General features: G+C 35.6%; 1 protein-coding gene across 1 annotated transcript; it reads left to right on the forward strand.

Annotated features, from left to right (window-relative positions):
* Positions 1–3229: 3229 nt before the first annotated feature.
* LOC132126784 (period circadian protein homolog 3-like) lies at positions 3230–23365 on the forward strand. The gene is made up of 23 exons (XM_059538280.1): positions 3230–3730; positions 3961–4023; positions 4960–5117; positions 6345–6463; positions 8126–8327; positions 8432–8483; positions 8864–9003; positions 9132–9210; positions 10603–10709; positions 10786–10942; positions 11035–11143; positions 13932–14060; positions 14139–14247; positions 14339–14477; positions 16059–16195; positions 16276–16461; positions 16911–17171; positions 17637–18328; positions 19157–19337; positions 20061–20073; positions 20623–20796; positions 22256–22406; positions 22636–23365. Exons 1-23 carry the CDS (start codon positions 3372–3374, stop codon positions 22765–22767), a joined length of 3849 nt encoding a protein of 1282 aa, XP_059394263.1. The 5' UTR covers positions 3230–3371; the 3' UTR covers positions 22768–23365.
* Positions 23366–24216: the final 851 nt, after the last annotated feature.

Here is a 24216-nt window from a genome sequence, read left to right on the forward strand (position 1 = left end):
TTTGATATACTATATGAGACACAGTCATAAATTACTATCCAGAACTATGGTATATTTCACATTAACGAACAAGCTTTCATCACAGTAGGCTACTTGTTTTTTCTTTCTTTTTCTTCTACAATGTCGGTTCAGATCCTAACAGTCATGAAATTTTACTATTTTCAATTACTTATTTAACAAGAAGTACAAGTAAAAAAAAAAAGAGTCAAAATTATATAATCGCATTGCGATTTTATCCGCGTAACGTTACATTCACGCAAGCTTTACGAGCTTGACCGTGGATCTTAACGGCGGTCAGGAAACTAGATCAGGAGGTTGACGGTAATCTGTCAGTTTACAGGCCGCGACGTAACATACGGCATCACGCCCCGGTGTAGTCACGACATCTTACGGTATTTTACGTTTTTCACCGAGTTATTTAATAAAAGTAACAGCACTCATACAGTGCCACCTCTTTTAACCCGAGGGAGGCGTTATAACGGTTCGTTACCACGCGAGATCTCCACTGCACGTCTTTGTTTTCATCGGTTGTATAACATGGTCATACACGTGAGTCCAGCCGCATCCTCCAATACTGGCTGTCGTCATGACCACGCCCCCGACCAATCAGACTGTCCCGGGGAAACGCTCCCACCAATCAGAATCGAGCAGGCGTGGCTTCGCTCGTCCAGACTCTCACGTGGGCCTGAAGTGTTGTGTTCCGGAGGAATAATGGAGGGACGCACGAGAAACTGGAGCAAGTGATTCTTGAACATAAACATCAAGTAAGTACTCATCTTTAAAGCACCCAAAGAGCGCGGAATACATTTATAGATATACTAGTGCTGTGATGTTCAAGAGCGTTTAATAAGACGAGAAACGCGTCATTCGAGGACGTGTACGACCTAAGTTATACAAAATTATAATTACGTTATTTATTATATAATATAATTATCAACATTTGTTTCTAATATGTGAAATATTTAATAATCTGTCCGTGTTTGTTCGTGAAACAGTGCATGTAACTGTGCGCATGCGCACTGTCCGTCTGGCTTGTTACATGCTTAAACAACTTGTATTTCACTCAGAAGTGTATGTTTTTGTCATGTTCACGGGTCTGTGTGAGATGTACAAGTCAGACGGGGGTTGACGTGAATATCTTTCTATACGCAGACTCGTGGCCGTGCATGTGAAGTCGCGGAGGCGAGCATCATATCATAGTGTTATTCTTGTCTTGTAGGTTTGTAATGGAGGATGTTATTTTTTTTTTTTAGGTGAATCCTAAATGGTGTTTTAATAGGTCAAATCAGATAGTGGGTCTGTAGTTGCTTAATATCAAAATATTGTGTACATTTGCTGAGCCAGGAAAGTATTTTGTTATCGTTTATTATTGAACATTTGATATTAATTGTGTATAAGCACCTGTATCCTATTTAAGAATCAGTCAGAATTACACAGTCATGGAAATGTGTGGTCAACTGTTCCCATGGATGATGCCTTTAATTAGAAAGCAGGGGGATGCAGAGACAAACGAATATTTCATGCAATATTTATAGTTTTTACAAAGTCTTTATTTCTGCATCCCGTCTGCTTTAAATCTTGCATTCTGTCTATCTGTCTGGATACTCCTTTTTGAGGCGCTATAAAGTTGACTCCCCAAAACTCAAGGAGTTTCACTCTGTCTGGTCTGTAACCTGAGGACATGCATCAGCTTATCTTCGCTTTTTACTATGTATAAATGTTAAGTAAAGATACATGTAACATTTTATGGTTCACAGTAGTATAGAGTTTACATGAAAATGATTACCTGTTACAATAGAGCCCATATCTCTTTTTGTATTCTTCAATAGATTGTGGGATATGATAAAGAAACAGTTGTGAATAACAAAGAAATGAATGTGTATACGTGACACCAAATTATATAATCACATATGTAATCATAATGCATACTGAAAGCACTGATTGCCGCCCTGTTCTTCTGAAGTGCATTTTCAAGTTTTACATAGTTCAAAATGTCCAAAAAGCTGTGCATATATATACATGGATGACATACATTTAACTCTGGAGTCAGGGAGAATTGCAAATAATAATAATAAAGATATATAAAAAAAAATGTAATTTGTATTAGTGTTTTGTATTCTATATATTTTCTAATTCTTTATAGTTTATATATATTTTTATTTTAGTTTGCTATTTTTGTACGTCAGGATAAATTAAATAAAAATAAGAATGCTGAAATACGTTTTTATATATTTTATTTGATTTCAGTTAATGTTTCTTTTATTTCAAATAACCAAATAATTTTTTTTGGTTTCTGTTTTAGTTAACTATAAAAAGCCTGCCTTGAACTTACGCTGGACCGTTTCTAACTGATTATCTGCAAAAAAATTATAAATGCAGCCTGAAGGTTGTCGGTTCAAAGATTTCATTGTTGTGTAAAACAACTTGTACTTATGAGGCACTTTGAACAAAGATGAGCAATACAGTATGTAAAATATTTAGTTGGGCTAACCCTAACTGTTAGGACTCATTTACGAGTGTGTAACAGAAGCGTTCTTAATAAAGCCAGACAGTTGTATAATATGTGTTAATCTTTCTGTCTGAGGATGGATGACACCATTAGGCTTTTGTGTGGTTTTTTAGCTTGAAAGCTGATATGATTATGTTCACACATTTTGATATCTTTTGCTGCATGTGCAAAACAACACCCCATTATACAATAATTCCAGTCGTGAATTAGATGTAATGTGTTGAATGTGTTTTTTCCTGCCTTTTTTTTACTAGACATTGTAGGTAACCTCCCACAAAATATTCAGAGCTCTGAAAAGCTTAATGCATCTATTGATGTACCTTGGTCAAATTATATTTCGCAAACTGTATATTTATTATGTATATATAGATACACATGCATGTATATTTGAGAAATTTTTTTTATTTATTATGTATATACAAATACACATGCATGAATATTTGAGAAAAATGTTATATTTATTTATTCAATATGTTTATAAATAATACAAATTGTATATACATGTATGCATGTAAATGCATGTAAATATTTTTTTAAATATTAAACTTTAAAAATACACACATTTCAAAATACACAAAAATATATAATTGCACTTTTTAATGATTTTTAAAAAAGATATATAAAAAAAGATATATATACATAAAAATGCACACACACACTATTTATTTTATCCATGCTCCTTTTGCAGTTCTCTCAAGTGAAGACTCACAGACTTACATAACCATCTAGTAAAACTTTATCCTCATGGATTTCTCTATAGACCTTCATTGTTGATGTGGACAAAAGCAGCGAAGCATCTAGATTGCGGATCAGAGCTTCAGTAGAGGTGGGCAGCGGTTGGAGGAGAACCTGCAGCTGGGGAATGCTGGGAGGAGACGGCTTTCACGATGGAGAAGAGGAGAACTCTTCTCCAGGCTCCAGCAAGTGTGTGGGGCAGATGGACCTAACTAACATTGGGCAGGACCCCGGGACCAGCGGAGGCAGATCCGGATCTGGTTCAGGTGAAGAGGACGAGGCTGAGGAGCAGCGAGGAAGAACCAGCAGAGGGGAAAGCTCAGTGGGGTGTGAGGAGAGCGGAGGAGAGCAGACACACGAGGATGTGGACATGAACAGCGGCCACGACTCCAGCAGCGGAAACGACAGCGTTGGTGGCTCACGACATCATCACTCCTCGGCCAATTGCAGCCCTGGAAGCACCACGGGATCAGGAAGCACCAAGAGGTACAACAATCACTATTATTAATGCTCATGCTGAGGGGTTGTGATTTGAACAAACCTCTAATCATGATTAGTCGACTTTATCAAGTCCATTTGAGTGTTGTCTTTCTTCCTGATTAATTTTTACTGTAGCTGTAGTTCTAATTGAAACTGTCTTCTAGACCAGCTGTGTGCATTTTGTGTATAATATTGGACTTCTGGTTAAGTCAAGTTCTCTCTCTTTGTGTCTTCAGCTCAAAATCTGCCACTGGTTCGTCATCGTCCAGCTTTCACAGCGCTCCTCACACGGTGTGCAGGTAAACGTACCGACCTCAAACCATCACAACCACATATTTAGAACATTAGAACTCAAATATGAAAAACTCCATTTAGATTGGCAGATATGCATTAATGTCATGGTTCATACAGTGCTCTTAAAAAGTATTTGACCACTTAAATTTTCACAGCCTAACAAAATGATGCAATGTTAAATAATAATTTAATTAAATAATGAAATTATGAGATAGTCACACTTATAATATTAAAAGTCGATATTATCTAATTATTATTACTTTTATGAGATAAAAAGTCAATTATGAAAAGTAGAAACTGACAGTCAATTATGAGATAAATTGAATAAAAGGTTTAAATTACAAGATAAAGTTGATAATAAATCGCCAAAATATCATAATCATAATTCTGATCATAAATCATAAATCAAAATCATAATTCTGAAATAGTTGTATTGATAAGATACTATGTAAAAATTAAATAAAAAAATCATAATTATTACATTAAAAGTTTTTATTTTTATTACTTTTTATGAGACAAGACAAAATTGACATGCATCAGTTATGAGAAAAAATAACAAATATGTATAATTGTTTGATTAAAAACCTAAAATTATGACATAAGTCTTAATTACTTTTTAAAAATAATTTCACATAAAATCATGCTTGGTAAAATGATAATTATGACTCAAGATTGAGATTTTTTAATTGAAACAAGCTGATTTTTTTTTTCACAGTAAACAATTATTAGATAAATTATCAAAACGTTGAAATATTATTATATAAAGTCACAATTATGAAGTAAAATTGCCAACAGTATCTCATAATTTAAACTTTTTGTCTTCATTTAAATATTTTTCTTATGTGGCAGAAATGGCCCTCCATTATAATTAATTAAGATTAAGTTAAAATTCAAATAAACATGTTGAATGAGTGAATGAAAACAAATGTGTGCATGTGCAGTGAGCAGACGGAGCTCGGCCGTGAGCAGACGCACCGGGAGATGATGCAGACGGTGCAGGAGATGAAGAAACGGCTGCCGTCTGAGAAGAGAAGCCGCAGTAAAGCCAGTACTGTAGAGGCACTGAACTATGCACTGAACTGTGTCAAACAAGTACAAGGTATAAACACACGCAAAAGAGCTCTTTTTGTGAGCGACTGCTGTTATAACGGCAGCACAGTCAGATCCGCAGCAGAGCGTCTGTGATTATGTAATGCGTCTGCAGGAAGAGCATAGTAGCAATAGAATCAAAACAGCAGACACTGAAAACATTATGCTTTTAACTCTTGGACAATTTTAGTACACTTTATAGTAAACTAAATAAGCCAAAGACCAAGGAATATATTTTTTTATTTGATTTGATTATTTTGTGTTTATTGTTTTGTTTTTATTAGATTTTTTTTTATCACATTAAAAAAAATTATTTGCATTTAATACAAATAAAACAACAAAATAAAGTAAAATTCCCAACATCTCTAATAAAAAATTAAATCTCTTTAATCTTCAAGTTTAAAAAAAACAAACAGATGCTCTCATGACACTGTTGCTATAAGAATTCAGTCACCAAAACTCAAAATTTTTTTAACTGAATCATGCGTGCTTGATATATATTTAGTACTCATTTGTTGTCAGTAGCTTCCTAATGTTAGCTGAAATTATATATGGCTGTGCAAACAACAAATCTTCTGATATTCATGAAGAAAGTGCTACAGATTACAGTTATAACTTGGAAAAAGTTAATTGGAAAATGTCACTCTTTAAAGGTGCTTATGCAAGGAAATCTGCTAAAACAGCACAGTTTTGGCATTTTATTTTATTTAATTTTTTATTTTTTCAGCTGTAGTTACCCTTACCAAAATGTACAGATTTTGCCACAAATCACAGCAAATTCATATTTTCACATGCACATAAGCAAGTTTGTTTTGTTTTTAAAATCTGTTTTGTATACTGCAATTTTATCAAATTAATGGCAAACGAAAAAAAGTTTTTGCAAGGATGATATTGAGTGTAATATATTATCATGCTAATATTTTAAGGGATTTAATCATCATGCGTTTAGTTTTATTAATTAAATGGATTTGATTAATAATAATTCAAGCTTCTTCAGTGCCTATATGGGTTTTTCTGCTTATTTTTGTTTGTCATCACTTGAAATAAATGTCATTATTCAGTCTGTGATGTAATGCTATGTGAAATTTCCCAGTAATTGTTTTGTCTGGTGTTGTAATATCTGCCAGGGTCTCTTGTGAGCCACCTGCTCTGTTGTTTAAGCCAAACATTGAGTAACTAGAAGATTGTGGCTCTCATTCTCGGCTCATTTTTACTCTTCCTCTGCCTCCCCCTGCAGCAAACAGTGAGTACTACAACTTACTAATGAGCAGCGGACTGGAGGAGAGACGAGCAGCTACTGTGTGCAAGCTAGAGGAGCTGGAGGAAATCACATCAGAACACACACTGAAAAACACTGTACGTCCTGCTGAGTTTCCTCTCAAAGCCTACAGGCAAAGCCGTGTTTGTTTTCACTGGTCATTTTTGAGATTTTGGGCTATTTTGGCTTTTCATCATGTGTTGTTCAGACTGGTGGAAGGTGAGTGAAAAATTCCCAAATACACTTTTGTACTGTATCTGTTTGCATCTGTAGATTTGAACTGCAATACCTGCCTTTAAGGACGGTTTTCTCTTGAGTTTTTCAGAAATCTCCACTTCAGCAGCACTTACACCAGACTTCATGTGTAATACATAGGGATGTAACGATTAACCGCGAACCGGTTGAAAATCAGTTAAAAAATGTGACGATTCAAATCTGCTGAGATGCTAAACAAATCGTGATTCAATTATTTTTCTTTTCATCTTGCCTCTGTGTAATGCATATTAAAGTTCATAAGTGCAGGGCTGCTTTGTTTACAGCGGAAACCAAGGAAACGCTTTAAGCGCCACCTGCTGGCAGAGACTGAATCTGAATCTCGTTCAGCTCATCTGTTTCATGCAGATATTTTTATTTGTCGTTTCACAAAACCGAAGTCAAACCATTCTGTTTTTGCTTCAAATTTCGAAATAATACAATCTAATTTAGATTAAAAACTGCTCGTCTTGCATGTATGCAGCATCTTTGTTTGGATCATGATTAAAATGCAAGGGTTGCCTCTAATTTTAAATGGAAAGAGCACAGACAAAGCCTTATTTTGTTTATATGAAGAGATCTATTTTATTGGTGTTACCTATTTGATTTGGGGCTTGTTTTAAAATTTCAATTTAGTTTTGTTATTTACATTTACATTACATAAAATTTTTGTCATTTAGCAGACAGTTTTATCCAAAGTGACTTGCAGATGAGGACAACATAAGCAATCAAAACCAACAAAAGAGCAATAATATACAAGTGCTATATTAGTATATTATTATAGTGTTAAATTTCAAATTCACAAAGAAACGTGCAGCATTTTGTCCAAGCAATAATAAAAGGACACATGTAATTGATAATTAAATAGGTCCTAAATCTCATTTTGTAAAAAAAAAAAAAAATGATTCATGAAATCAAAATTGAATCGTGAGTAGAGTGGATCGTTACATCCCTAGTAATACATTTATTATGTATGTGTACCATGTATATTTATTATGTTTATATAAATACAAATACATGCATGTATATAATGTAAATATATGAATATAATAATTTATATAATACTGTATGTGTGTGTATTTATATATACATAATAAATATACACTGTAAACGTACATATATTATGTAAACAAACTTTTATTTTGGATGCGATTAATCGCGATTAATTGTTTGACAGCACTAGCTAAAACCTTTGCGAAATACTCTTAGAGGGAAAATGTAAGAGTCCTAAATTTAGGATTGACACGCCCATTATTATTAAGATTTTCTCCTAAATCGGGGAATTATGAGCTGAGTTATGTTTTGTAAATACGGCTCTGATCTGAAGTATGTTGGGAACCAAACAGTTGCTGGTCCCCATTGACTTCCATAGTATTCCAACATTCCCAACATATAAACACATACAGGTTTGGAGTAAATGATGACAAAATTGTAATTTTAGGTTGAACTGTTCCTTTAATTCTGTTTCTGTGGAAGGAGTTCACCAAGAGGGTTCTGTTGGTTCTCAGGACACGTTTGTGGTGGTCTTCTCTCTGGCCTCGGGGAAGATGGTTTACGCATCCGAACAGGCCTCCAGCGTGCTTCACTGCAAGAGGAAGTTTCTGGAATCTGCCACGTTCGTGGAGCTGCTGTACCATCAGGACGTCAATGTGTTTTACTCGCACACGGCGCAACCGCGGCTGCCGCCCTGGAACGTGGTCACAGACAGCGGTGAGACGCTCTGGAGGCTTTCACTGATATTACACACACATTGAATTATGCCACCGTCTTTGATACGTTTTAGGAAGATGCTATTCCTCTTTGTCTCTCTGTAGCGGCGGTTCTGTTCGAATGTGCCCAGGCCAAGTCCTTCTTCTGTCGAATCAGGTCAGTGTGTTGTACAGCATTATTACTCATTCTCATCTGTGTCACATTAATATATCGCATTTATTTATGTAGCACTTTTTACAATAAAGATTGGTTTCAAGCAGCTTCAGAGTAATAAACAAGACAATAGTCCTTCAATTACGTAACAAAATGTAAAGCAGCTCCACAGAAGACAATTATACAGCTTGTTGATGCAATTTAGCTCAATAATAGTGCAGCGTTCATCAAATTATGACACAAGCTTATTTCATCTGTATAGCAGCTAATAATATCATTATCCCGTTCTTCTTATTTGTTCTCTCTGTTGTCAGTGCAGTCAAACCGATACAATTATTGAATATTAAGTGTCTTTTAAATGTTTTTTCTATGTGTGTGTTCAGAGGAGGGAAGGATAGAGATGGTGAAATGCGTTATAGTCCCTTCCGGATCACTCCGTACCTGCTGAAGGTTCAGGGATTGAGTGGAGAGGAGGAGCCGTGCTGTCTGGCCCTGGCCGAGCGCATCCTCTCAGGATATGAGGGTACCTTTCACCAAAATTAATTGTCACATGACCTGAATATGTTACTTGTTTAACTCTGCTGGAATTAAATTTTGTTATCCTGCATGATTGTTATTTGTGTGTGTGTTTTCTTGTTGCTTTGTCTGCAGCCCCTCGCATTCCCATGGACAAGCGCATATTCAGCACGACTCATTCACCAGGCTGTGTCTTTTTAGAAGTGGATGACCGGTGAGTGATTTTGACCTTTAGTAAAGGAATCGGCAGCTTGGGCAAATGGTCAGGTGTTTATTTAATAATAATAAATTGTTATTATTGTTTTAAAATAATGTGCTGCATGGAGTAAACTACAGCTGAGCAGATCTGTTATTGTTGTTGTTTTAATATAATACGTTGCACAGAGTAAAGCTAATCGGCATATTTAAAAATAATAATAATATTATTATTAAAGCTGAGTAGCACATTGTTGTTATTATATTATTAATGATGAATAGTATGACGGATCAGCATATAATAATAATAATAATTATTATTATTATTATTAGTATTATTGAAAATATTTTGCACAGAATATGGCTAAACAGCATGTTATTATTAATATTATTTGTAAATGATTAGCTGCATGGAGTAAAGCTGCACTGTTGTTATTATTATCTCTTCGTTATTATTATTATTATTATTTGAAAGTATTATTATTTTGCAAAGAGTATGGCTGAGCAGTATTTAATAATAATAATAATTATGATTATAATTATTATTATTAATAATAATAATATTACTGTTATTGTTACAATTATTATTATTTGAAAATATGTTGCACAGAATATGGCTGAGCAGCATATTATTATTATTATTATTATTTTGAAATAAATATCGGCATGGAGTAAAGCTGAGTAGCACATTATTGTTTTATTATTAAATATTATGTTGCACAGAGTATGGCTGAGCAGAATACAATAATTATTATTATTATTTAAAAATACAATGTTGCACAGAATATGGCTGAGCAGCATATTCATAGTAGTATAAAATATGTTGCACATATGTTGAGTAAAGCTGAGCAACATTAGTAATAATAATAATAGTGTAATAGTAATAATAAAGTGTTTGTCTTGTTGCTTGTTTGTCACCTCTTTAACTGAAAAATTCATCATTTTAATAATGATCATTTCAACTCTATCAATGTCTATCTTTGTATTTGTTTGTTTAGTAAGTATTAGGGGTGCGCGATAAATATCGTCCGATAATTAATGTTCATCTCGTCAGTAAAGCCGGTTCTCTAATCAGCTGTAAATTCCATCAGGTGTGTGATTTCACTTAGAGCAGCTGTTACTTCACGGAGCCGTTGTTAACTGACTAGCTGCGCAAATCCACGTTCAAAGCCAGTGTTTAACCAAACGACCATGAAGTAGTTTTAAGTCCATCATCTACATTACTTCAGTATCTTGCTAGAATTGAAAGTCCTTTACAGTACAAATAACACTGACTTGGACTGTTTTCAAACATCACGTTTAATCAATAGCATAAGATGAGCATTTAAGCAGCAAACACTTGAAACAAATGCTTTTATATAGCTAGTGTGAAATGATTCCTCATGTGTTAGTTGGTGGTGTGTGTTCACAGAGCAGTGCCTTTGCTCGGGTACCTCCCTCAGGACCTGATCGGTACCTCGGTTCTGACCTGCCTGCATCCAGACGACCGTCTGCTCATGCTGGCCATGCACCGCAAAAGTACGACTTTTCAACATTGTAAAGTCTTTATCAGACTTGTGTAAAGTCTCAATCAAATTTGTCCTGATTGCTTCAGTTCTGAAGTACGCGGGCCAGCCTCCGTTTGAACACTCGCCCATCCGCTTTCGGTGTCAGAACGGCGACTACATCACCCTGGACTCCAGCTGGTCCAGCTTCATCAACCCTTGGAGCCGAAAGGTGGCCTTCATCATCGGCAGGCACAAAGTTCGCACGTAAGCACTGGCTTAGTAGTAGTTGTGCTGTGTGTCCAAACACTGACATTTGCTCATACAGAAGCACTTGTTTTTGTGTGTCTTCTCTGTAGTGGACCTCTGAGAGAGGACATTTTCACTGCGCGGAGTAAAGCCAAGCAGCCAATCATGTGTGAGGATGTTAAAGAGCTGCAGGCCATGATCTACAAGCTCTTCCTTCAGGTGAGAACAAGCCACATTAGCAAGCTTTTTGCAGGCCAGTTGTTCAAAAGTGACAGTAAATGCATTTATAATGTCAGGGAAATTTGTTTTGAACTTTCTGTTCATGAAAGAATGGGCAAAAAAATCTAACTGACCCCAAACTAGTTTTGAATAGTTTTGCATGGATGACTTTGTGTAAGGAACAGACCCAAAATACATAAAAGCTGTTAAAATAAACTTATTAGAAACCTAAAATCTGTCGTTTTTGTACTGTCAAATAAATCTTCCAAAAATGGTGCTCTTAAAGAGTTCAGTTTTTGTCACACACATAAATATATATATATATATATATATATATATATATATATATATATATATATATATATATATATATATATATATATATATATATATATATATATATTAGTGATGCACCGAAATGAAAATTCTGCGCCGAAACCGAAATTTAGGATGCACTTGGCCGAAAACCGAAACTGAAGCCGAAAATGGCTTCTTTTAAAAACGTATATATATATTGCTTGGATTTAATGGATCTGAATTGAAAAATCACAATGTAATAATCAAACTTTTATTAACAGTTACACAACAAAACATAAAATATTTTTAACAATAAATATAAATAATAATTATTCTTCAAGTTTTATGTTCCATCAAATAAAATAGTTTTTTAAAAATTGTGCAAAAAAAATCCACAATTTTGGAGATTTTGCAGAACAAATGCTACATATTGCAACTTTGGTGTCCTCTCGTATAGGGCTGTCACTTTTGTGAAAAAAAAATCCTGTTCGATTTTTGAGACATAGGCAAAGTGTTCATTGAATCGTTAGTAAATTGCCTATATTTGGCGTTGATCCGTTTTTCAACGCCAAATATAGGCAAATCCACCGACAACTAAACAGGCATTAGGGTGAACGTAAAGAGGCTTGAGACGCACACAAGTCAGCAATGTGTACTGCCATAACATCAATGAAAAACATTACTGAAGGCTACATTGATATTATGCACTAATAGGCTGTGTGTGTGTGTGTGTGTGTGTGTGTCAGAACCTGCAGTTGGTGTGTGACGCGCGTTCGCTGCGAGCGTATAGTGGCGAGCTGGACGCGCTCCGAGAGAAGGCCGTTAAAATCGATTCCCTATTTTCATTTTCGAAACTTGTGTTGGTTGGTCCGATAGATTGTTCAGCTTTTGTGACAAGCTTTTTATTATTGTGACAGCCCTTTGACATGCTTAATCTTTGATAGGCAGACGCGTGATAACAGCTCGACCGTGAGTGAAACCTAAGCGCTTGTGCACGGATGGGAGGGGCGGGTGACATTCATTTTCGGTTTACGTTTTCGGCTGTTTTTTTTATTTCGGCCCAAAACCGATAATGCCATTTCGGACGAAAATTTTTGGCGGCCGAAATTTCGGTGCACCCCTAATATATATATATATATATATATATATATATATATATATATATATATATTAGGGATGCACGATATATCGGACACCATATCCATATCGGCTGATATATGTTCATTTTTTCTGTTTTTCTGTCGTTATCGAACCGATAAGAGAATTTGGCCGATATCTTGGAGCCAATAAATAATGCATTATTACATTTCAGATCTGAATGCGTTTGGTTAAGCTATAGCCTATAGGGGGTTGATAGAGCGCTTCAGTTTGCTGGTGATCATCTTTAGCTCAGCTCATGCAGCTCAAACAGCAGCTTACAACATTAATAACTATGATAGAGATTGTCATATATATATAATTTAAAATACATTTTTAAAACATTTTCATTGAGGAGTAGCCTAAGCTAATACCCTACATTTTTATTTTCCTCACTGCGAGTCACAGCGTGTCAGTTATGTGGTGATGTGCTATGAAATTGTTGCGAAGCAGATTAATTGTATTATTAATTTAATAATAAAAGTAACCTAATAATAATAGCCAAAAAATAACAGGTCTACATTATTTGGAAATGCCAAATACTCTTAATAATGACAATATTTAATGATTTTAACAATATCTCTGGTTATAGTCCTTACATGCTGGACCTCTTTATTTTATTTATTTGTAAGGCTGCTTTATGTTCGATTTATGTTGAAGTGTTTAATGGCTTTTAATGATGAGACTTTTTTGGTAATCAGACTCTCAAAAATAATGTAAAAATGTGGATTGAGAATTATTGGTCACATATCGGTTATCGGCTTTCATATTCAAAGAATTATCGGTTATTGGTATCGGCCAAAATTTTCATATGCATCCCTAATAAATAAATAAATAAATATATATATATATATATATATATATATATATATATATATATATATATATATATATATATATATATATATATATATATATATAGCCATCCCTTTAATTAGGGCAATATGACAGCAAAACCCATATAAAATATAAAAATAGACAGTCCACAATTAGATATTGATTTGCAAATATCAATAGTCTGATGCAGATAAAGCAACTAATACCAGCCAACAACTGTCAATCATATAAAGGTTATTAAAACTTAAACTTAATAAAAAAAAAGAAGGTAATTGCAACTTTTTTCTCATGATTGCAAGTTATAAAAAGCAAGTGAGAAAACCAGTTTTGAGAAAAAAGTCAGAATTGTGAAATTATAAACTCGCAATTGCAAGGAATTATATAATAAGAAATAAGAGAAAATAATAGAATAAAAAATAATACTAAAAGAACACTGCTTCATATGTGGCATCACTACAGTTGTCAAGCACATCTGAGCTGCTGGTTAGTGTTTTGATCATATCTGTATTCCTCTCAGCCGGTTCATAATAATGGATCCAGTGGCTATGGCAGTCTGGGTAGTAACGGTTCCCACGAGCACTACATCAGTGTGGCGTCGTCCAGCGACAGTAACGGAAACCTCTGGGACGATTCGCACAGAGAACCAGTACGTCTGAATGTGCATGTAAAGTCACATATGAATGTTGGTTGGCCTGGACCTTACGATGGATCTTTCGTCTTGCAGATGACATTGCAGCAGTTTTGTGCTGATGTCAATAAAGTGAAGAAGTGGGGCCAGCAGGCGTATCTGGACTCCCAGAGGAAGCTCACAGCTTTAGGACCAGCCCCTGCAGGTCTGGAGTGTGTCTTTTCTACATCTGTCTTCAGTCGTCTCAGCAGCTCATCTTGATGTGATCATATTTGAACGGTGTGTGTTCCCATCAGTGGCGGCAGCAGGGGTTCATCCTAACATGAGTCAGGGTTTGGGAATTCGAGGTCATCTAAAGCAGTCTCTGCAAGACGCGTGGAAGCATCCACACATTCCATCGTACCAGCAGATCAACTGTGTGGACAGCATCATCAGGTGAGGTTACTGTAAATGTGCAGGCCATTTTACATATTACATAACAGTTTAAATATAAATACTGTATATAGTAGCTGAAACGGGCTTTAATAGAAATAATATACATACTTTAGAATAAAAAAAATTATAACAAATTGAATTCAGTCAAATAATAAAATAATTTACAATAATAATATAATTCAAATATGTATTAAAAAAAAAAAATATATATATATATATATATATAGTGAATAGTGAAGTGACATTCAGCCAAGTATGGTGACCCATACTCGGAATTTGTGCTCTGCATTTAACCCATCCGAAATGCACACACACAGAGCAGTGAACACACACACACACACTGTGAGCACACACCCGGAGCAGTGGGCAGCCATTTATGCTGCGGCGCCCGGGGAGCAGTTGGGGGTTCGATGCCTTGCTCAAGGGCACCTAAGTCGTGGTATTGAAGGTGGAGAGAGAACTGTACATGCACTCCCCCCACCCACAATTCCTGCCGGCCCGGGACTTGAACTCACAACCTTTCGATTGGGAGTCTGACTCTCTAACCATTAGGCCACGACTTCCCCATATATATATATATATATATATATATATATATATATATATATATATATATATATATATATATATATATATATATATATATATATATATATATATATATATATATATATATATATATATATATATATATATATATATATATATATGAAAAGTTTATTTGCAAAAACTATTTGTTTTTTTTTTTATAAAAAAATAATAATAATACATTTTTATGTTTTATTGTGTTAATTAGCTAGTATTTTATAGTTGGTTTTTATCTATTCAGAATAACCCAACAGTTATCTGTTTTTGCAAAGGATCTCCTCATACATAAGCTGTACACATTCAAAATAAGTGTCTATTATTGGATAATCCAAACAATATATGGTAATTGTTTTAATTATGCCGTCCATAAAATTATGTTTTATATTATATTCTATAATTTTTCTATGTATTTTTTGTAAGATAGAAATGTCAAAGATAGAAGAATATGTTTGATATAACAGTGTATTAATGTCCATTACTGAATAATTCAGAAAATTAAAAGATTTTTCTGTAGTAATTAACCATATATATTAATTTAAATATGCAAAACGTAAAATCAATACATTTTATATAGTTAGTTTCTTTATTTGGGGGGAAAAAATTATATTAAAAATAATCCAGCAAATTAAATGTGTTTCTGTAGTAATTAAATTTATTAATTTATCAATTTTTTTCTTTTTTCTCTTGGAAAGAAAAGGTTTTACATTCTTTTAATAATTTTTTAATATTATAGTATATTATATTATATTAATTTGTCTGGAAATTCCAAGAAAGAAGTTTACATTTTAAAATACAATTTCTATATTAATAAAACAAAATCTAATAAATATTAGATTTTTGACATTATCAATTTATTTATTTACATTTATTCATTTAACCCGGGTCTCTCACACCAAAGGCATGTGTCTTATCCACTGCGCCAACACCACCCCTATTTTTTTTTATGTGTAGCCAGTGATCTGTTTACGAAGGTTCATGTTTTTCCTTCTCTAGATATTTGGAGAGCTGTGCGACATCTGCTCTGAAACGAAAGAGCAAATCTTTGTCCATAGCTACATCTTCATCTTCCTCCATGTCTGAGGAAGACAAACCTGCAGCGGCAGCACATGACGACACTGTGAACACTGACGGTAAGAGCCTTCGAAGTCCATTCCAAGCCTTTCTGTACCCTCCTAAACCCTGGGGAGATGCTGACGTCCTTCTCCTGCAGAAGCTGCGCTGGAAGGCGTCGGTGCTCTGGACGGCCAGGTGTCTGCGGGCTCGGCCACGACGGCAGCGGTGGTGGGAGCGCCGCTCACGGACATCACAATCGCCACAGAAGCCATGAGCGTGGTGTCCGTCACCAGTCAGTGCAGTTACAGCAGCACCATAGTGCACGTACCCCAGCCCGAGTCAGGTGAGTGCACACACATACACTGACCCCAATTGTGTTTAGCCAGTTAAACCATATTAAAAGGCAGAGTTCACCCAAAAATGAAATGCTGCTGTTAATTTACTCAGCCTCAGGCCATCCAGATGACGTTTTTTCTTCAGTAGAACGGCAAAGAAGATTTTAAGCTGAAACTGTGGTACTTGGTGATTCATAAAATGCAAGTCAGCAGCTGCCTGTTTTTGAAAATAAAAAAAACATATAAAGGAATGATATATTGTCGTCTCATGAAGTCAAATGATCGGCCTGTGCAAGAAACTGAACTGAACATTATTTACAACAAAAAAAATGTTTACTGTTCTACTCCAGGAAAACGTCACCTACATCTGGTTGGCCTGAGGTTGAGTACATTTTCAAAACAAAAGTACGTTTCCAGGCCCATTAATCACCTGCGTCTGCCGCTTGTCTTCTTCCAGAGGTCACTGCCTTAGAAGATGCTCCAATGGGGAGCGAGCCAACAGACTCCGCCCCCACCCCTGCACGCCCCGCCCCCAGCACCTCCTCAGCGGCGCAGGAGGAGTTACTCCTGGTGGGTCTTACTAAAGAGGTGCTGTCGGCCCACACGCAAAAGGAGGAGCAACAATTCGTGGATCATTTCCAACATCGTATCCTGCAGAGTCCCTACAGCTCCTACCTCCAGCAAGACAACAGCAGCATGGCTCATTCTCACCACAGAGGTGTGTGTGTGTGTGTGTGTGTGTGTGTGTGTGTGTGTTAGCTGTTGTTATTTGTCGGTCTATTGCTTTCTGATATTCTTCATCTGTTTGTTACTTTGGATAAAATTGTCTGGAGCAAAAGAAGATTGACATTGTCTAATCAGTGTCTGACTGTCAGTGGATTATTTATTTGAGTCTATTATAAAAATAACTGCATTTTATATATATATATATATATATATATATATGTATTTTTTTTTTTTTAAATCTAAAATGTTTAAAAAAACATTTTTTGTGCATGCTTGACATGAAAGCAATACAAAACCAATACCAGCAATTAAAATAAATACAGACCCTTCCCCATGCATTAAATTTAATCAGAGCATGGTCTACATTTAGCATAGTAGCATTGATGTCACAGGTCCCACATGCAGTAGTATAATTTTGTGTTGAGACTCATTATGCTCCTTTTCCATCTACTCTCAGCTGATGTTGTGCGTTCTCCGAACAAACACAAGCGTCCCAAACCAGAAGACTCATCCGACAGCTACGGCTCCCAGCCGGGCAACTACTGGTCACTTCCCGGCCCCACAGGAGCGCCTCATTCCTCCTGGCCTTCCTCCGAGTCCTCTCATCCCCCACCGTCCAACATCGGTTTTGTGCCGCCCATGCAAACAGCCCCTTACTTCACCGTGGTCGGTGCGGATCAGCAGCCCATGGTGGTCCAGCCTGACCGAGGTGTCCAGAACCTCTATCCCATGACTCCAACAATGATCGTCCTGCTTCCTAGCTACCCCATGTACCCTGGGAACTATGGCATGTACCTGCAGGGGATGCCTGTACCGGCACCCGGAGTTGTTCCCCAGCCTCCCTTTAACATGGGCAGCTACGTCCCGCCTGATGGACATGCGCCACATGGGTCTCCATCACAGACCCATCCTCCAGGTCCCACCGTCACTGGAGTCGGGATGGCACAGGATGCTTCAGCAGAGGTCAACTCAATACCTGCCCCTTGGTTTGGGGAAGACCTTGATGCAGCACAGCCCACGGCGCTCTTCTCCAGCTCTCGCTCCAGCTCGCCCATCCAGCTGAACTTACTCCAGGAGGAGCTGACCAAGCCCACCGAAGCCCAGAACAGCACTGGTCCAGAGAGTCTGCATGAACACCACGCCAAAGCGGTGAGAGCAGCTGACATCCAAAGGAGGAGGGACATGATTTACTCCATCAGAAGCTATTTTAAATATTTTTGTAATTAGTATGCATGCAGTTTTTATGACCTCATATTAAGTTTTTGTTAATCATTAATTAAATACTCCATTATATACAACATTTTTGTTACAAATGTTAAGATATATATATAGTTATTATAAAATTTAGTACTTTAAAATGCAGTTTATTTAAAATTAAATAAAAGGGGCTTAAGAGACCAATTGTTATTTGATTTGTTATTATTAAAGTACTTCAAAAAATTAGGTTAAATATTTTTCAAATATTTGTGAAAATTAATGTGAAAGGGCTGTAAGAGACAAATTATGTCACTTTATTAAAGATGATTAAAATACTTAAAATATGTTTGTAAAATGCATTCGAAATATATACTATCATATATTTATCAAAAGTTTGCCCTTATGGGCCCAGTCATGTTGCTATAACATTTATTAAAATCAAGTGAAATATTTAAATCTAATTAAAATATATGCTAATATATTTTATAAATTAATATGAATGTAATTTTTAATGTAAAATGTTAAAATATGTGAAATGCATATTTTGTACAAATTAATTGGAAAGGGCCTTAAGAGACCAAATATGATGTACAGCCTACAAAATACTTGTTGTGAAAGGGTTTTAATTAAGCAATCATGCATACTTCTGTAGTTTTTTTGCTTAATACTTATCTTCATTTCTTCATTTAGCTTCATACTTAATGATTAGTAATTAGTTTTACTAATTATGAAGCTAAAGTGTGAATGGATTAATCAGCGTGTCTGTTTCTCTGCTCACAGGAGGACGCTCCCAGCGAGTCGGGTCACCAAGACGCCCATTCGACCTCCAGTGAAATGCTGGACCAGTTGCTGCAGGAGGACGCCCGCTCAGGAACCGGCTCAAATGTCTCGGGCAGTGGCTCCGGAGAGTCAGGAGGCTCTCTGGGCTCCGCGTCGAACGGGACGTCCACCAGCCACACAGGTGCTGTTCAAATCAGTCATACATGACTCTTAATGTTGAGTGGAGAGAATTATGCATGTCTTTTTTTGCATTGAATTTCCATTTCAATGTCTTTTTTTTTTTTTAGGTTAACTATAGTAGATCAGCCTATCTAGTGATAGGTTAATTATTAGTCAGTTAGCTGCACTGTGTTTCTCTCCTTTGAGTTTACCTTACATTGGTCAAACAGAAATGCTATTTCTTCTTTGTCAGTAACTCCTTGAAACAATATTTGAAAATACTTTTTAAATAATATTTAATAATATTTTATTAAATTAATGTAAGTGTAATAATATGTAAATATATAGTATTTTGGTCATTTTTACTTTTAGATTTCGAGTGAAATATTGTGTAAAATGTGTTGAAATGTATATTTAATTTATTCATTATTAAATATTATAGTACATTAGTTTAAATAAATGTTATTGTAAATGTATAAATGTTTTATGTTATGTCTCTGCAATTGTTTATATGTATGGCTGATTTTATTTATTTTATTTGTGTTATATTACTTTAGCATCAACCATAAACATACAAAACAAAATATATAAAATAGAAATATTTATTTAAAATGGCATTTATTATTTGTGACCCCGGACCACAAAGCCGGTCATAAGGGTCCATTTTTTTAAACTGTGATTTATATAAACATATATAAATAAATAAATAAATAAATAAGCTTTCCATTGATGTATGGTTTATTAGGAACGGACAATACGTATTTGGCCGAGATGCAACTATTTGAAAATCTGAAATCTGAGGAGCAAAAAAATCTAAATACTGAGTAAATCACCTTTAAAGTTGTCCAAATAAAGTCCTTAGCAATGCAGATTACTAATAAAAAAAAATCTAATTTTGATATATTTACGGTAGTAAATTTACAAATATCTTCATGGAACATGATCTTTACATAGTAGCCAATTGATTTTTGGCATAAAAGAAAAATCGATCATTTTGACCCATAACACTGTATTGTTGACTGTTACTACAAATATACACCAGCGACTTAAGACTGGTTTTGTGGTCCAGGGTCACATTTATTAAATTGCACTTTCAACACAAAATAACATCTTTATGTAGACATTTGATTAGTTACCTACTTTCTGCTACATAAACATCTTCCAGAAGGTTATTTTAATGGAAATTCAATTCAAAAAGGAAATTCCTCACCCTCATGTTGTTCCTATGACTTCCTTTTTTATGTGGAACATAAAAGTTTTACACGATTTCATTAAACTGACCCCCAACGTTTCACGTTCACAGGCAGCAGCAAGTACTTCGCCAGCAACGATTCATCTGACACATTGCGAAAAGCTCGCAAGTCCGCAGAAGCCCAGGAACGTGAGCGTACGACCTTCACAAAGCACGTGGACAATCCATTATGGAGCATGATCAAGCAGACGCCCGAACCCGTCATGATGACCTATCAGATCGGCCCCAGGTACCAGACCAGGAACATTTCTCCCTCTCTCTTTCTCTGAACCCCGGGTTCCTGCTCATTCCTCTGAGAAACCTGAGAGAAAGAGATAGCGCTGCCAGTCTCTCGCTGAGGTAGTTCTGATCAAGTTTAATGTCTCATTGCACTGTCAGCTCTGAGGTAGGTCACTCCAGGTGACCGTACACAATGAGACCTAGGTTAAAGAGCTTGTGAAAGTGACGCAAGCACCTGATTATGGACGGAGGAGAGGGCGAATCTGTCTTCAGAGTATTACGATTAGCGCTGCAAAACGATTAATTTGCCTTCAAAATAAAAGTTTATGTTTACATACCATATGTGTGTGTACTCTGTATATTTATTATGTATATATAAATACATACATACACGTATATATTAAGGAAAAAAGTTAGATTCATGTATCAAATATTTCTATTTATATATAAATTATATATATATAAACATATGTATGTATATTTTTAAGAAAAATATGTTATGTTTATATATTAAAGATATTTTTATATAATAAAGAATATAAATATAAAAATGTGTGACCCTTGAGAACACAAAAGCACTCATAAGTAGCATGGGTATGTTTGTAGCAATAGGCAAAAATACATTGTGTGCGTCAAAACTAACGATTTTTCTTTTATGCCAAAAATCCCAAGGATGTTAAGTAAAGTTCATGTTCTATGAAGATTTTTTGTAAATTTCCTTCCATAAATATATCAAAACTTGATTAGGAAAATGCATTGCTATTAACTTCATTTGGACAATTTTAAAGACAATTTTCTCAATATTTAGATTTTTTTTGCACCCTCAGATTCCAGATTTTCAAATAGTTGTATCTCGGCCAAATATTGTCCGATCCTAATAGATCATACAGACAATTTATTCAGCTTTCAGATGTTGTGTAAATCTCAATTTAGAAAAACTGACACTTAAGACTGGTTTTGTGGTCCATTGTAACATATATAGTACTGTATGTTTGTGTATTTATATATACATAATGAACATACACAGTAAACAAACATACATTACGTAAGCAAAAACTTATTTTGGATGCGATTAATCGTTTGAGGGCTATATATATATATATATATATATATATATATATATATATATATATATATATAGTGTGTATTTATATATGCATAATAAAAAAGCCGCGGCTATAAGCAATAGATGCTATTTACACTAAGTGAAAATAGCATGTTTTATTAGTGATCTAGATACTATGGAAGTGCAAATGGCAGTATTTTTTTACAATATGCTGTTTACAGTTAATACAGGTAGTTCTATAGATTTCTATTTACACTGTAAAAAGAGCAAAATTTTCTGCTATTTATACTACTTAAGAAACAATGTTGAAATCAAAGCGGTGTGCTGTCGAGTGCCATCTAGCGAATGATTGAGGCAGTGTAAGTGAGCTTTATTGTGTGTGTGTGTGTGGATATCCATGCAGGGATCAGGCGCAGGTTCTTCAGGAAGACCGGGAGAAGCTGCTTCTGATGCAGCCCATGCAGCCCTGGTTCACCCAGGACCAGAAGAAGGAGCTGGCCGAGGTTCATCCCTGGATCCATCAGCACACGGTCCCACAGGAGATCAACACACAGGTCTGCAACTCATCATTTACGTCAATATCAAACATATACTGGATACTATCATATATTATAACAAGTAAAATACTTTTTATGGTCTTAGTTTTAGTTATTAGTACATGATCCTTCAGAAATCATTCTAATATGCTGATTTGCTGCTTTGTATCATTCGACCGCTATCTTCATTGTGTTTCATCATGATCTAATAAAAAATTATATATATACTGTACATTTATTTTTTTAGTGTTGTGTGAGTTGTACCACCATGCAAGTGGGCAAGGAACTGAATCTTCAGACTGACTCTCCAAGCCCTCCGACTCCTGACAGCTCCTGTCCGCAAAACTGTCCGTCCCAGGACACCAGACCCGACACCTGACCGCAGACCCTGCTGGACCTCCGGCCCTCTGGGACTCTCAGCAGGGAATCGTGGGAAGCGACGGAAGACTGCTTCTGTGTGCCACTGTCTCATATTTCCTCCTGAAGTCACGAAACAAGGCAAACCCTTTGCACTGGATCAGACCACGTCCGCGTGAGTTTGGACACCCGCAGGAGACGGACAGTGAGCGGCGGCTGTCACATGACCATGCATTTCTCTCTACTGTTCTCCGTTACAGTCCATGGACCCAAACAGCTGTGAATATCAGACTATAAATAGGTAGTGATGTCAACAGTGTGGGTCAAATGTTTTTTTTTTTTTTGCTTGTTTGTTTTAAGAAAACTTTTTGTTAATTAATGTGTCCTCTACTGAATCTTGTAGGCTCAGGGGGGTTCGTGATCTCCCAGAAGAACCTGCAATGAGTTTCCACTTGCGCAGATATAAATGCGAATGAATGTCCCACAGTGCTGCAACATCCCGTGCAGTTACTAAAGAACATAAGCATCCACCGCCAAAAACTAAAAGTGTCTACAAATGGAAATGAATGATAATTGGTCAAGAACACAAAGATTTTCACTCCTCATTGAGCTCATCCAATCCAAACAGAGAATTTGAATGAGGCCTTAAATTAGTTTTTCCTTCAGTGTGTTTGTTTATTTTTCTGTTTTCAATTTCAAATGTTTCTTACACTGTACATGAGACTTGTACCTGGGTCACATTTCACCACAGAACAAACTAAAATAAAATGAGATAAAATTTACATTTAAAAAAACCATGACAATTTTAGAACCATTTATTTTCAATATATGAATTTAGCAGAAAACAAATCTGAATAATTGTGAAAATGCAAAAACAGCAATGTATTCTTAATGGTTCTTAAAATGTATTATTATTATATTTTCTGATATTTCTGTTGAATTGTGACCTAAACACTCTTAGAAAAAGGTACAATAGCTGTCACTGGGGCAATACCCTTTAAAAGGTACACCTTGGTATCTTATTCACCACTACAGGGTCCGCATTAGTACCTCAAAGGTATATATCTTACTATCTCTACCTTTATTTCTGAGAGTAAATATATAAAATTTCTCAAATCCATCATGAAGTAACCAAAAAAAAACTCTTTGCCATTTACCGTACGATTTCCACCAAATCTCATTTTCTGTTATCTTGTCTTTTTTTATTTATTGATCTGTTGTGTTCAGAAAGGTGTGTGTGTCATTGAAAGTGTGTTTTCTGTGGTGTTCCTGTTGTCAGAATAGATGTTGTCCCTTTCTGGTTTTTAGGTTGTTACAGTAACAGAGAACTCCCCGAGGCCCAATTACTGAGCCGTCAGTCCCACCAGACAGAAAACCTATGATTTGAACAGTTTTGTGATCAAAGAGATGTTTTGTACAGTTTTTAGAAAGAAATTTAAATATCGCTCCAATGTATTTTACGAAAAAAGGT

Source organism: Carassius carassius, chromosome 44, assembly GCF_963082965.1.
Source record: "Carassius carassius chromosome 44, fCarCar2.1, whole genome shotgun sequence".
Lineage (NCBI taxonomy): Eukaryota > Metazoa > Chordata > Actinopteri > Cypriniformes > Cyprinidae > Carassius > Carassius carassius.